Here is a 12,602-nt window from a genome sequence, read left to right as displayed (position 1 = left end):
GTATTTGAGTTGTGTCATCTCCATATCTATCTAACACCTCTGCTGTGTTTCAGGGTATGTGAGGCATGGAATTAAGTGCGTCATACATACTACCTCATATAATCCCTATGAGGTATAGGTGCTAGAATTCACTTTATAGTTGAAGAATCTGAGGCACAGAAAAGTTGGCTAACTTTCCCAAGGTGACACAGTAATCCAGAATTCAGACTCAGGCAGTCTGATTTTGAAGCCCAGGCTTATACATGCTACATCAGACTGTTCTCTTGCTGCTGGTTTTATTTTAGGGAGGCATGACCTGTCTGTCATCTTAGCCTCCTAATGAGCCTACGATTCAGCTTCTCCAAGTCAGGTATTCGTTTTCTTCTCGAGGATTTATTGGGGCACTCCGAGCATGGGTGTTCTGGACTGGCTGATTCACTTACCTACTCCCAGGTGTTGAAAACTGGGGCAGTTGAAGCAGGCTGTTTTGATATTGTTCTATCAACACGTAAAAACACTTTATTACAAAGTTCTGTGCACTGTTCTGGTGAGGGTCAGGGATAGGGTGGGAGTATCTGCTGGGGACATTTCTTGGTGAACCCACTTTTTCAAAGGCTGCTTCAAGATATCACATATCCTGGGGAAATCAGGGCACTGGGCAGAGGAAGTGGGCTGAAGATTTCCAAACGTTTTTCACTTTTACTTTATCTTTGTATTAGAATCACCTTTTCTGCAGATGACCTCAGAAGTATTTGGTTTGGCTGTATGAAAACAATACTAGTTGATTTTCACTTATGAAAATAATGTATACATTGTCATGACTGTAAAACTTAAATACATAGAACTTCTCTGCACTGCAAACTTGTTCCTAGGTTGTTGGCCATAGGATTGGTCCTTGGTTTATAGCTCAAAAAAGTTCATCAGGACACTGCCTGCACATCCCATCGTGCCCAGGAATGGTCTGTACCCTGTGCCTCTGTCCTTCCCAGGTGCAGTGGGGGCAGGAGAGTTTGTGAGCCCCTGTGAGAGTGGAGACAACATGGGTGAACCCTCTGCCCTGGAAGAGCAGAGAGGGCCTCTGCCCCTCAACAAGACCTTGTTTCTGGGCTATGCCTTTCTCCTCACCATGGCCACAACAAGCGACAAGTTGGCTAGCCGCTCCAAATTGCCAGATGGTCCTACAGGAAGCAGTGAGGAAGAGGAGGGTAAGACCCTAAGAAGCCCTGAGGGCTCTAACATGTGTACTTCCTTCCTTTCCATTCACTTTATGAACCATCTGTAGAGGAGGAAGAGCAAGTGGCAACTGGAATCACTGTCAGGGAAAATTAATTTAACCCTGCTTCTTGGTTTATAGACTATTCTCACAGAATTCCTTTTAGTGATCAGTTCCTCAAAACAATCCTGTGAGGCAGACGGGAGATAGATGTTACATTTTATAGACGCGGAAACAAGCTTGGAGAGGTCAAATAATTGCTTTTTATCCACGATAATGGTAGACTTGGGACTTAGAACCCAACGTTAACTTTACCTACTACAATCAAATCATCCATGTCAGTCAGGTTTCTGAATGCCCTGCCATCCTTCCCATTTGTGTTCTAGGGGCTAGAGTGAAGTTTATTCTCTTGAGGTCTGTGTGTAAGACTGGGAATGTGAGGTACCCAGTGTCCCAGGGTGATTTCAGAGAAAGAGCCTCTAGGCCTTTTCAACTCTTGTGTTTCAACCTTAAACTAAACCTACACATTTCTGTGTTGTCTGTTACTCAGGGTTTGAGTAGACTGCAATGGGGAGAGGTAGAAATTATTTGACATGTCTAAAGAGTGTGTGATCTAGGAGAGAAAACTGGGCAGGTACAAATATACATTGCAATATAAGTGACTGACAGCAGTGCAGTACCCAAATGTGTCTGCAAAGACTAACAGTCCAAATGGAATGATGTTCTGCAAGTTAGAGTTCTGACTAATGCTGAGTCTTGCAAGAGGGAATCGAATCAGGGAACATCGTTATCAGAAAATAGCACCAACTGCAGATCTGTGATGGTTGGCGCTTCAGGTATGTGGATGATTTTCTTTTAAATTTATTTATTTTATTATTTATTTTACTTTTGGCTGTGTTGGGTCTTCATTGCTGCACGCGGGCTTTTCTCAAGTTGGGGAGAGGGGGCCACTCTTTGCGGTGCACGGGCTTCTCATTGTGGTGGCTTTTCTTGTTGCGGAGCACGGGCTCTAGGCGCACGGGCTCAGTATTTGTGGCTCGCGGGCTCTAGAGTGCAGGCTCAGTAGTGGTGGCACATGGGCTCAGTTGCCCCGCGGCATGTGGGAATCTTCCCGGACCAGGGCTCAAACCCGTGTCCCCTGCATTGGCAGGCGGATTCTTAACCACTGCACCACCAGGGAAGCCCCTGATTTTCTTAATTAACCAAAGCTATATCTCACCAGCTACAGCTATGTGGAGCTCTGTTCAGGGACGTGGGAAGGGTGGTCAGGGAGTTGCAATTGAGGTTTATACTATCTGGAAGGTGCACAAACAGTCGTGAGTATTGAGGCTTTAGGGTGTGGGAGCAGGTGTAGAGTGGGGGGGTTTCAAGATTAAGTGTGGATCAGGCCTGGTTTGTCAGACAATTCAGATAGGTACAGTGGGAAATGAGGTGTGTGAGGAGTTTCCTAGCCAAGAATGTAGTTTGACTTTGATCATAAGGGATTGGGAGTCCCTTGAGGTTTCTGTGAAGAGGTGTCATGGTATCAAAACAGTGTTCGTGGTCTGGTTTTGCTTTCACAATATTGATGGACTCTAGTCTTTATTCTTCAGCACACTCGTAGCCCTTTCCTAGACCAGGACTTCACAAAGCAGCTCTATAGATGTTTTATTTGTTGATTAGTACAGCATGCCTAAGAAAGCTGGCTTTGGTATGAGATGCAAACTGTCAAATTCCTTCAAAATCTGTGAGCCTGCGTGAGATTTAATAAACCTGAGAATTCCCTCCATTCCCCTTTGCAGATATATCACATGTTTTTAATCCCATTCTTGTAACCATGTGTGAGGGGAGGTAGGTTTTGTCTAAATGAGGAGGAATTTGGACAGTTTTTTAGAGGGATCTCCATGTTTCTTATAGAAAGTGTGGTTATGGTGAATATGTGTGCTTTATGTTGCTCCTTCATCCTTAGACATTGCCCCAACAGTACGAAAATCCTTTGATATTTTTGGTATATGAGAATGTTTAAAGGTTCGTCTATCTCAAGAAGCCCGAGACGTTTGTATTAGAATGGTCCTCCACAGAATTACAGTTTTTAAGAAACTATGTGGTATATCTTCCAGATAAATGGGAATCTCTTTTATTTATATCGGGAGCTCAGTAAAATATTTGAATCAGTCTTGTGAGACATACTTAGTAACGAGTTAAGAATATGGCACCTAGTCTCGTTAGGTGGCACACCATCAGGGACCCATCAGCCACAGGGATGGACTCCAGAGTTAGGTTTTAGTACCTTCATCCTTGATTTAGATGATGGAATTAAAAACCTGTTCATTTTAGCCTCTGGTTGGCAGGGCCATTCATGAAGTCAAAAGTAAAGAAAATTAAATCCAAACTAACTGAGAAAAATTAGAGAAAGGGACTGCCTAGACAGGGTAATATTTGATTACACAAATGCAGGAAATATAGATGGGGATTAAAATCTAAACAGGTTGGGACTAGAAACGGTCCTGGATTAAGTTAGACATAAAATAGAAGTCTTGAGACAAATAAAGAGCTGTGCAGGGCCTTGGCAGTGACTCAGCAGCAGAGTGCTGGTACTGAAAATTGTGGCATGATATATTGATATGGGTCGAGGATGCCACGGCAAAACAGAAATAGTCTTGCTGTATTCTGAGTTTCTTATAACCCTTTAGAGTTTCCAGTTTCATTTTGAGTTTTCATTTTCAAGAAAAGAGCAATAAAAGTGAATAGGCTGGCCAGTCAGACCTAAACAGAGGCCTGAGTTTGAGGCATCAACACTGCCTGAGCAGCCCCAGCAGCAGGGAGAGGGCACCAGAGAGCAGGGGGCTGGGCAGCCTCCTCAGGGGGTCTGCTCCAGCAGGTTTTACTACGGGTATGAGGGGGAAGGGAGTGGTCTTGGCACTGAACTTTTATACATTTGGTTGGGTTTTTTATTGGTGATAAGTTCAATAGAGCTTAATTTCTACAATTTCCTAATTAAATAAAATATATTTTTAATGTGTTATTTATATAAGAGGAGCAGATGACGAGAAAACAAGCTCAAATTAGATATTGGTCAAAAGAAGCAATTTCTAATTGCCTAGGGTCATTATAGCTTCAGCCTCATGTCTCATAACTTCTACTTCTACTTCACCCTCAAGATTATAGAGCAGGGAAGCCCTGGTGGCGCAGTGGTTGAGAGTCCGCCTGCCGATGCAGGGGACATGGGTTCGTGCCCCGGTCCGGGAAGATCCCACATGCCGCGGAGCGGCTGCGCCCGTGAGCCATGGCCGCTGAGCCTGTGTGTCCGGAGCCTGTGCTCCGCAATGGGAGAGGCCACAACAGTGAGAGGCCCGCATACCGCAAAAAAAAAAAAAAAGACTATAGAGCAGTCATTGATGTTCAGTGTCCTGAGGTACTTCAAGACCATCAAAGGGAGATAGTTTTCAATAAAAGGTTGAATCAGGATTTTCTGGCTAAACTTCACTTTAATTAGTTAAATTTTAGAAACCCTGTTTTCTTTGAGCATTTTGGTTTATCAAAGATTTAGTGTATAAGGGGGTAAAATGCTGATGAAGGGCAAATTTGAAGGCTTTATTATAAAAAGTGCTAATCAGTCATTCTTCATCTCCAGAGAAGGCAGAATTAGAGGAAATAGGCTTAGTTTGCAGAAGGAGAGATTTAGGGTAGACATAAGGAGGAACTTCCTGATGGTAAGGGTTACTCAAGTTGGAGTACAGCACTGTGGGAAGTGGGTGCGTGTCCATCCCTGTGCACAGTCCCATGACTCATTCTTAGTATAGAAACCTTTGATGTTTTCAGGTGTAGGACCTGCCTCCATTTCTCATCTTCCCCCACCCCTCCTGCTCTTTCCCTTCTTTTGGCAGCATTTTATAGGCCTCAAGACAGATCTCTTTCTGACCCATGGGGAAGCCCTTCACCTGCATCTTTGGGATACAGTGCTGTGGAGATAGCTGGGGAGTAGAAAAGGGGGCAGTAAGAAGCAGGCATAAAGTAGCAAATAAAAAAACAGCTGGTAGTAACTATTATCTTGATAATGTCTCTTTAATAGAATTTTTAGAAATTCCTCCTTTCAACAAGCAATACACAGAATCCCAGCTTCGAGCAGGAGCTGGCTATATTCTCGAAGACTTCAATGAAGCCCAGGTGAGGAGTTTCTTTGTGTAGATTCCCAAAGGGGCAGTGATGAGAAGAGTCCACTTGCTGTACCGAGAAGGCTGATAGGGGCCGGGGACGATGGATACAGTTGCTAGAGATTTCAGGAACTGGGAAACTGCCAAAACATTGTCGCATGAAACAGAATTTTTACTGTGTACAAGGAGGAGAAGTTAGAACCTTGGGTTACTTAATAGCTGTGGTTCTGTTGCTGGGACAAAAGCAGATTAAAATTGGTGTTTAATAGCAATCCCTGTTACAGTGTTGGCCAAATACTTGGGGTTTTGTTGTCCCTTGAGGATTTAAGCCCCCAGAAAGCTGCAGGTGAGGCAGGGGGATTATCTAGGGAAGCTACTTGGGCTTTTTAGTGAGAGAACAGGCCTTGAGCAGAAGGACAGACTCAGTCACATTTTGGATAGTATATGGAAGTGTTCAGATCTGTTCCCTCCCTATGACTCATTAAGGCTACTATTCAGGGGCTTTCCCTAGAAGTCACTAGACCCATGGGTGCCGTTCCTTTTCTTCCAGTGTAATACAGCCTACCAGTGTCTCCTAATTGCGGATCAGCATTGTCGAACCCGGAAGTACTTCCTGTGCCTTGCCAGTGGGATTCCTTGTGTGTCTCATGTCTGGGTCCATGATAGTTGCCATGCCAACCAGCTCCAGAATTACCGCAATTATCTGCTGCCAGCTGGGTACAGCCTCGAGGAGCAAAAAATTCTGGATTGGTGAGTAGCTGAGAGCCCATCTAGAACGGCAGACAGGAAGACAGCAAGCTTCCAGAGGGGGAGAATCTAGGAGAGTAAATATTTCTAGAAACTAGAATGATCATAGGATAAATTACAGAATTTCAGTGGGTTTGAGATTATTTTAGCAGTTCATCTAGTTTGTTATCCTAGAGTATATTGGTTAGGGACCTTTTGAAAATGTGTGAGATTTTCATGTAGATTCAATATTCTCAACTTGTTTTAAGCAACACGTTTAAAAATACAGGCTCAGGAGCATGATTTGGCTTAAACTTGGCCTCAGGATAAACATGGAAATCAGAAGGGGTAGATGAGAAGGTCAGGATCTCAGAAAATACACATCATTCAGAGAAAGAGGGAAGGGGCGGGGGGTGATACCCTAACGCAGGGCTATTGAAAGCAGTCAGCTGTACCTGCGTCCCTTTGCAGAAAGGCTGTCATTGGATATTATCTGTTGTGCTGTTTCTCTGACTCCTTCGTAGGCAACCCCGTGAAAACCCTTTCCAGAATCTGAAGGTACTCTTGGTATCAGACCAACAGCAGAACTTCCTGGAGCTCTGGTCTGAGATCCTCATGACTGGGGGGGCAGCCTCTGTGAAGCAGCACCATTCAAGTGCCCATAACAAAGGTACCTGAAAAGTTTGTGTGTGTTGTTATTGCTCCAAGGATGTCCATGACCCGTAGCACTTAGGCCTTGTGGTCTAAGTCTCAGTCTTGATAGGCTGACCTTACCCGTGTTTCTAAGAGAAGAAAAGTACCACCTTCAAGAGGTGAGCCAACATGAGTGACGCACCGGGCTGTTTATGCTTCTCCTGGTGTCCACCGGTATACCTGCTAAACTCAAGGCCAGCACATAGTGATTGTGACTTTTCACTTTTGGTTGTGATCACTGGCACTGTGTTTGACATGAAGGGCTTTAGTTTGGGCAGAGCGGGATATACTGGTGAGAAGGCTCATCTGTCTTTTAACTGGAGGACTAAATTGAGTCTCCTTTCCTCACTCACCTTCCCCTGCTTCCTGCAGATATTGCTTTAGGGGTATTTGATGTGGTGGTGACGGACCCCTCGTGCCCAGCCTCGGTGCTGAAGTGTGCTGAAGCATTGCAGCTGCCTGTGGTGTCACAAGAGTGGGTGATCCAGTGCCTCATTGTTGGGCAAAGAATTGGATTCAAGCAGCATCCAAAATATAAACACGATTATGTTTCTCACTAAGGATACTCGGTCTTACCGGTTTTATTCCCTGGTGTTGTGGAGACTGTGTTTTAACCAGGTTTTAAATGTGTCTTGTGTGTAACCGGATTCCTTGCATGGATCTTGTATATACTTTTATTTGCTGGACTTTTATGATAAAATAAATGTTGAATCTCTGGTTGTAGTAACTGGGATTTCTTCATCCATTTCTTTGAGCTTAATCTCAACAAATAGCAAGACAAACATAGTACCTTCTCTGCAGTTTTCAATGGGCTTGTTCACTGTAGAAGGACAGCTAGCCAAGGAAAATAACAAGGAGTGAATTTTTTTTAAAGTTTTCTGTGGTATCATTGTCTGTCAAAAGATTAACCTGGGCTGTCTAAAATTCAGCACTTTCAAAAACCTGATTTTACAATAGGCCCAGATTTATAGTTGTGGCAGAAGTTGAGTGGAATTGGGCACAGCTTAGTTTTCTGTCAATGAAAAAAAAAATCTCTCTTTAGAGTTGAGCTCACTAACAGCTGACCTGTGGGTACTGTACGCTCAGCCAAAAGGGTAAAGGACCAATTGTTGTGAATGGGTGGTGACTATAAACGACGACTTGCTGCAAGGATATAAACATGAGAAACAGTGATAACACTTGGAAATGTTTGTTAGAAGCTCTAGCCAGAGGTCCAAAATTTTATTACGGTTACTGTTACAGTTGCTGGAAGCTGTTCCTTCTGTACTCCTAGCATCATCCCTGTTGATGTCCTCTCATTCTCTAAAGTGGGCTTAAATATCTTTTTTTTCTTCCAGATAGACAGTAAATATTTTAGGCTTTTTTGGCCATTTGGTGTGCCACAACTACTTATCTTTGCTACGACAGCATGAAAGCAACTGTAGACAATAGGTAAGCAAATGAGTGTGACTGTGTCCCAATAAAACTTTATTTTACAAAAACAGGTGGCTGGCCATAGTTTGCTAACCTCTGCTCCAGAGGAAGCAGTGGAAGGGGTCATCTTTAGCTGGCAATTACAGGGAATAAGGGTGTATAGTATGTGGTGGAAGATGTAGAGACGAGGACCAGATTGAGTGGCTACACACTGAGGCCAGAATGCTGCATTCTTTTTCAGTTTGGAGGGGGTTATTCAATGAATATTTCGGTTCACACTGATATGAAGATTGATGGTTATCAGTGATGGTTGAGCCAGATTACTCCTGTGGTCCTTCTAAGTGGGATAATTAGACCTGCATCTTTCACTATTCGAAATCTAACAATTTTTTTTCTTAAGGACCTTTTTTCTTTGTTAAAAAATACTTTGAATACATTGTCAATAGCCAGAATTATTACCCTCTTACCAATCTGAAATAATTGGAAGTTACTGGTAAAATTCTTCAGATTCACAGTTTTGAAGATCCTTAAGGATAGGAGATGCTCAGTTTTAATTTCTGAAAGAGGAAAGGAGGTCTGTGGGGTGTGGGGAAGCCTGTCTTACCTGGTGCCTTTCTTGCTCAGTGGTAACAGCCAGAATTTGACTTATTAATAAATGTAATTCCTTTTTCACATGAGCCATTTAACGTTCTGATCTGTATAGCTTACTGCTGTCTCTCTCCCAGTTTGAACAGTACCTAGGCATATAGGTGCTCAGTAAATGAACATATCCGACAAATGTTCTCAATATAACAGATCCTGCATGGTCAGCAGAGGGAGGGCTGACGCCACAAGTCCTCCTTGGTGGATGGGTTAAGAACTCCCCTAAGGTGGGGCAGGTGCCCCTTCCACATAGGAAGGAGGGGGGAGGATTTGTATCCATGGATGTTCAATAACTGCTTCTAGGAGAAAAGGTAGAGCTTTTCCAGTAGCTGCAGACATACAGTGTCTGGCCAGAGAATGGGATGTTTGTTTTGAATCTTCTGTTACAACGCAGGGGATTGACTTACTTAGTTTGTGGACCAGAAATTCTCACATCCCGAAACTGCAAAAGAAAAAAAAGAGTTGCATCAAAATATCATGCTTTCCCAAGATTTTCTTCAAAGAAATATGAATCAGGGCAACGTGTGATCTAGATAATCTCATCTTAAAATTCTTCTTGCTAATAAAATCACTTAGGAGAAATCTGCTTGACATTTCAGAGAGAGAAAGCAGAATAATAAATTGCTTTTTTTGAATGGGACAGACCTCTGAGAGAAGACATCTACCACTGAGTCTCACTATTAGATTTTTAAAAAGTTTGGAGTTAGAAGGACCAGTCCCCTCCTTTCAGAGGCAAAAAGCTGGGGGGCAGGGAGGCTGGGGTGGGGGATGCTAAGGCTGCACAGCCGGTTCGCGTCACGCTAGGGACTGACGCCCTGCCTCAGCGCCAGGAGTGTTGGTTCTTTACTCTGATGACTTTGACTGCAAAATAATCTTCACTGATGATCAGACACAGCCCTTTCTCTCGCTGAGCCTTACTTTGCTTGTTTATAAAAGGAGGGTATTTGGACTAGATGATGGCTAAAGTCTCCTTCCAGCTCTGGAATTCTACAACTCGTTACAAAGCCATACACACACAGTCCACTGAGTGCCCCAAAGGCAGTTGTTCCTACCTGCCCAGGGTGCCACCAGCCTGGGTGTAATATTTGTTATAATCTAGTCGTAACAGTAGTTGAGCCAAATCCGAGTTGATCTGATGATTGCGAACACTGGAGAGAATCTTGAATAGGAGTGAAGACTGGCGGCTAAAACCCTGCAGAGAGAAGGACTCAAGCTGTCATTCCTCTTAGACTTACCAGCTATCCATGTGGAGTGAAGGGGCAGGGGAGATTCCTTGGAAAAGTCTTGCTGAAAATTCCACAGTACCAACTGGCCTTCCCCATTCCCATTTCTATTAGCTCCTAAAATGACTTCTTCATACCGAGTCCATAGAATGCATGACTTCCTATGAAAGTACTCTCATACTCAGTAGGAATTTAGCAGCCAGCTTCAAATTAATATATTCTGCTGTGTACTGGGGTTGGGGAGAGCCTGTGTTTCCGTTACAGGCAGATAATTATAATCTCAGTGAAACAGAGGGTTAGTTCAAGGAAGTAAGGAGGTTAGATGTTAGAAAGTAAGAACAAAGCCAGTGCATATCTGGTGGGCTGAATAAACTATTCAGGGCTGAACTATATTTGAACGCTCAGGCAGCACATAATTATCTGCTTTAAAAACTGATACCAACATTTTTTATCTTATTATTTCTGTGTGTATGTATTGGGGAAATGTTTTAACTGACTCAGAGGAAAAGATCACGATTTCCCATCCACAAAGCCACCTCTGTCCTTTGGACAGGGCTGCTTACTTTCAGTGGCCAGTCTGACTTACCTTCACCAGGATGCTCAGCTGGGCGGCCCCACGTTCATCCAGTGGGCCCAGATTCTGACTGACCAGTGAGCAAAAGCTGTGGCAGAGATCTAAGATTTCATTCAGGCAGTGAAACACCTAGCCAGGAAACACAGTTGACGTTAGGAGAAAAAGGAAGATACACCTGTGAAATTAAAGATTTGGGAAAATAAGAGCCAACCTATTCCCATTCTCTACATCTGACCTCAGGAGAGACAATGCAAGTCCTGCCAGCCCCTCAAAATGCAACATGTGTAAAACACTCTTCCCTTCCAGGCAAAGACACTGTCATTCTTAGTCACCCTGCACGAAACCTCCACTCGAGCCACATTAAACTCATTGTCTCTGGGACCCACCGAGTGTGCTCCCACCTTGAGCTTTGCTTTCAGTGTTGTTCCCTGTGCCTGGGATACTCTCCTCAATACCAGCTTGAGTCCTACTCCTAACAGCGCGCTCCCTTCCCCACCACAGCCTTTAGCGACCCCTTGCTTCCCTCTCCTCTATATTATCTGTACTGTTTACTTGGCGTTTGTTCAGGCCGTCTGTGTTGTTACTGATCTGTGATGTATGTAAGTCCTGTTTCTCCAACTAGATTGTGAGCTCCTTAAGGGCAGAGCCATGACTTATACCTCTTTGTATCCCCAGTGCCTTGCATACAGTAAGCACTCAATAAATATTTAATGACGATCACCTGCTCTGATATTCTGCTTTCCCCAAGGATGCACTCATACTGTACAAGGACAGTCTACCTGTGACAATGGTTCTTGGTTGTTTTCAATTCACAGAACCCTTTGGAGTGGCATCTACAGAACTCTCTCTACCTTAAAAATAACAGCAGCCCCAAATACCAGAACAAAAGAGTGTGGCACAACTGAGGAATAACAAGTAGCTCCCGTCAAAGATAAAGCATAACTGCTCTATTAGAATCTACAAGGGGTCATTTTCATCTTCCTGCTTTTTCATCCTTGAACTGGAATCAGCTTGTGAGCTTTCAAAGATTGGTGCCTGGGTTCTACTAATTTAAGTGCTCTGGGTCCTAGATTACTTTAAAGCTCCCAGATGATTCCCACATGGGTCCAAGGCTGAGAATAACTTCCCTGAGGGAGATACACAATATATGTATGTACATATGTACACACACACACACAGAGGGAGACACTGCTCTAGTTGTCTGTGAAAACAACTTCCAAACTGGTCGATCCTGATCCACAAGATTTCTAAGAAAGTAAATTCTACATGCTTTTCATTAGTCTTTCTGTGGTGTCAGAAAGGTTTTTAAAAATTTCTTTAAATCCTTCCTTCTGAGGGTTAAGCATATATTCTTTTATCTATAGCTGCTCACCACATCTTGTGATATAGTATTTCAGAAATTCAAAGACATTTAAGTTCCTTTTTAGTATTCCCTCTTAGTTTTGCTTTATAAGTTGTTAAAAATGTTTAAAGACAGAGATTGGAAAGTTGCTTAGTGATAGTTCCATATCCTGGCAAGTGCCTAAGGGAACAGTCAGGCTAGAAGCAGTCTGAGGAAACCAACCAGCCCTACTTACAGGTTTCAACAAGATAAAGGACTGGGCCAGCAAATTGCTCAGGAAGTGGTCGTGAGCCAATCGGATGCTTTCAAAGTCTCGAGTAGAATTGATTTGATGAAGCAGCTGTGAGAACTGAGACTCCAGCACATCAACCTGGTAGACAGTTGCACAAATGATTTTAGTACCTTGCATAGTCTAAGTACTCAAGAACATCAAATGCCTGAGAGGATGAAACAGGAACTCTGCTCCCACTCACCTTCCTCCTATCCAAGCCCCTTTAAAGCTGAACGAAGACCCCCTTATGTTGCCTCGCCTTGTAGGAAGTCGTCTGCCTACTTCCTGACAACCTACAATGTCTTGGCAGATCTCACCCCCACACCCCCATCCCCCGCACGCCACATCCCCTCCGCCGACCGACTTGGTTAAGTCCTATGGGATTCCAGAAGC

At 43.7% G+C, this 12,602-nt stretch overlaps 2 protein-coding genes across 6 annotated transcripts in view; one reads left to right on the top strand and one right to left on the bottom strand.

The window, feature by feature from the left end:
- Positions 1-7,320, top strand: part of TP53BP1 (tumor protein p53 binding protein 1) — a 66,189-nt gene extending 58,869 nt beyond the window's left edge. For all 4 annotated transcript variants that reach the window (XM_060005114.1, XM_060005115.1, XM_060005116.1 and 1 more), the window contains 5 exons: positions 969-1,184; positions 5,244-5,338; positions 5,876-6,075; positions 6,576-6,721; positions 7,117-7,320. In XM_060005114.1, coding sequence (XP_059861097.1) covers positions 969-1,184; positions 5,244-5,338; positions 5,876-6,075; positions 6,576-6,721; positions 7,117-7,304 — 845 coding nt within the window. In that variant the 3' untranslated portion in view covers positions 7,305-7,320. The remainder of the gene's footprint in view (positions 1-968; positions 1,185-5,243; positions 5,339-5,875; positions 6,076-6,575; positions 6,722-7,116) is intronic.
- Positions 7,321-8,118: 798 nt separating this feature from the next.
- Positions 8,119-12,602, bottom strand: part of TUBGCP4 (tubulin gamma complex component 4) — a 46,628-nt gene continuing 42,144 nt past the window's right edge. For both annotated transcript variants that reach the window (XM_060005122.1, XM_060005123.1), the window contains 4 exons: positions 12,174-12,308; positions 10,609-10,725; positions 9,852-9,991; positions 8,119-9,241 (listed from right to left, as the gene is read on the bottom strand). In XM_060005122.1, coding sequence (XP_059861105.1) covers positions 9,229-9,241; positions 9,852-9,991; positions 10,609-10,725; positions 12,174-12,308 — 405 coding nt within the window. In that variant the 3' untranslated portion in view covers positions 8,119-9,228. The remainder of the gene's footprint in view (positions 9,242-9,851; positions 9,992-10,608; positions 10,726-12,173; positions 12,309-12,602) is intronic.

Source organism: Delphinus delphis, chromosome 2 (assembly GCF_949987515.2).
Source record: "Delphinus delphis chromosome 2, mDelDel1.2, whole genome shotgun sequence".
NCBI classification, from domain to species: domain Eukaryota; kingdom Metazoa; phylum Chordata; class Mammalia; order Artiodactyla; family Delphinidae; genus Delphinus; species Delphinus delphis.
This window is presented reverse-complemented; position numbering and strand designations above follow the sequence as displayed.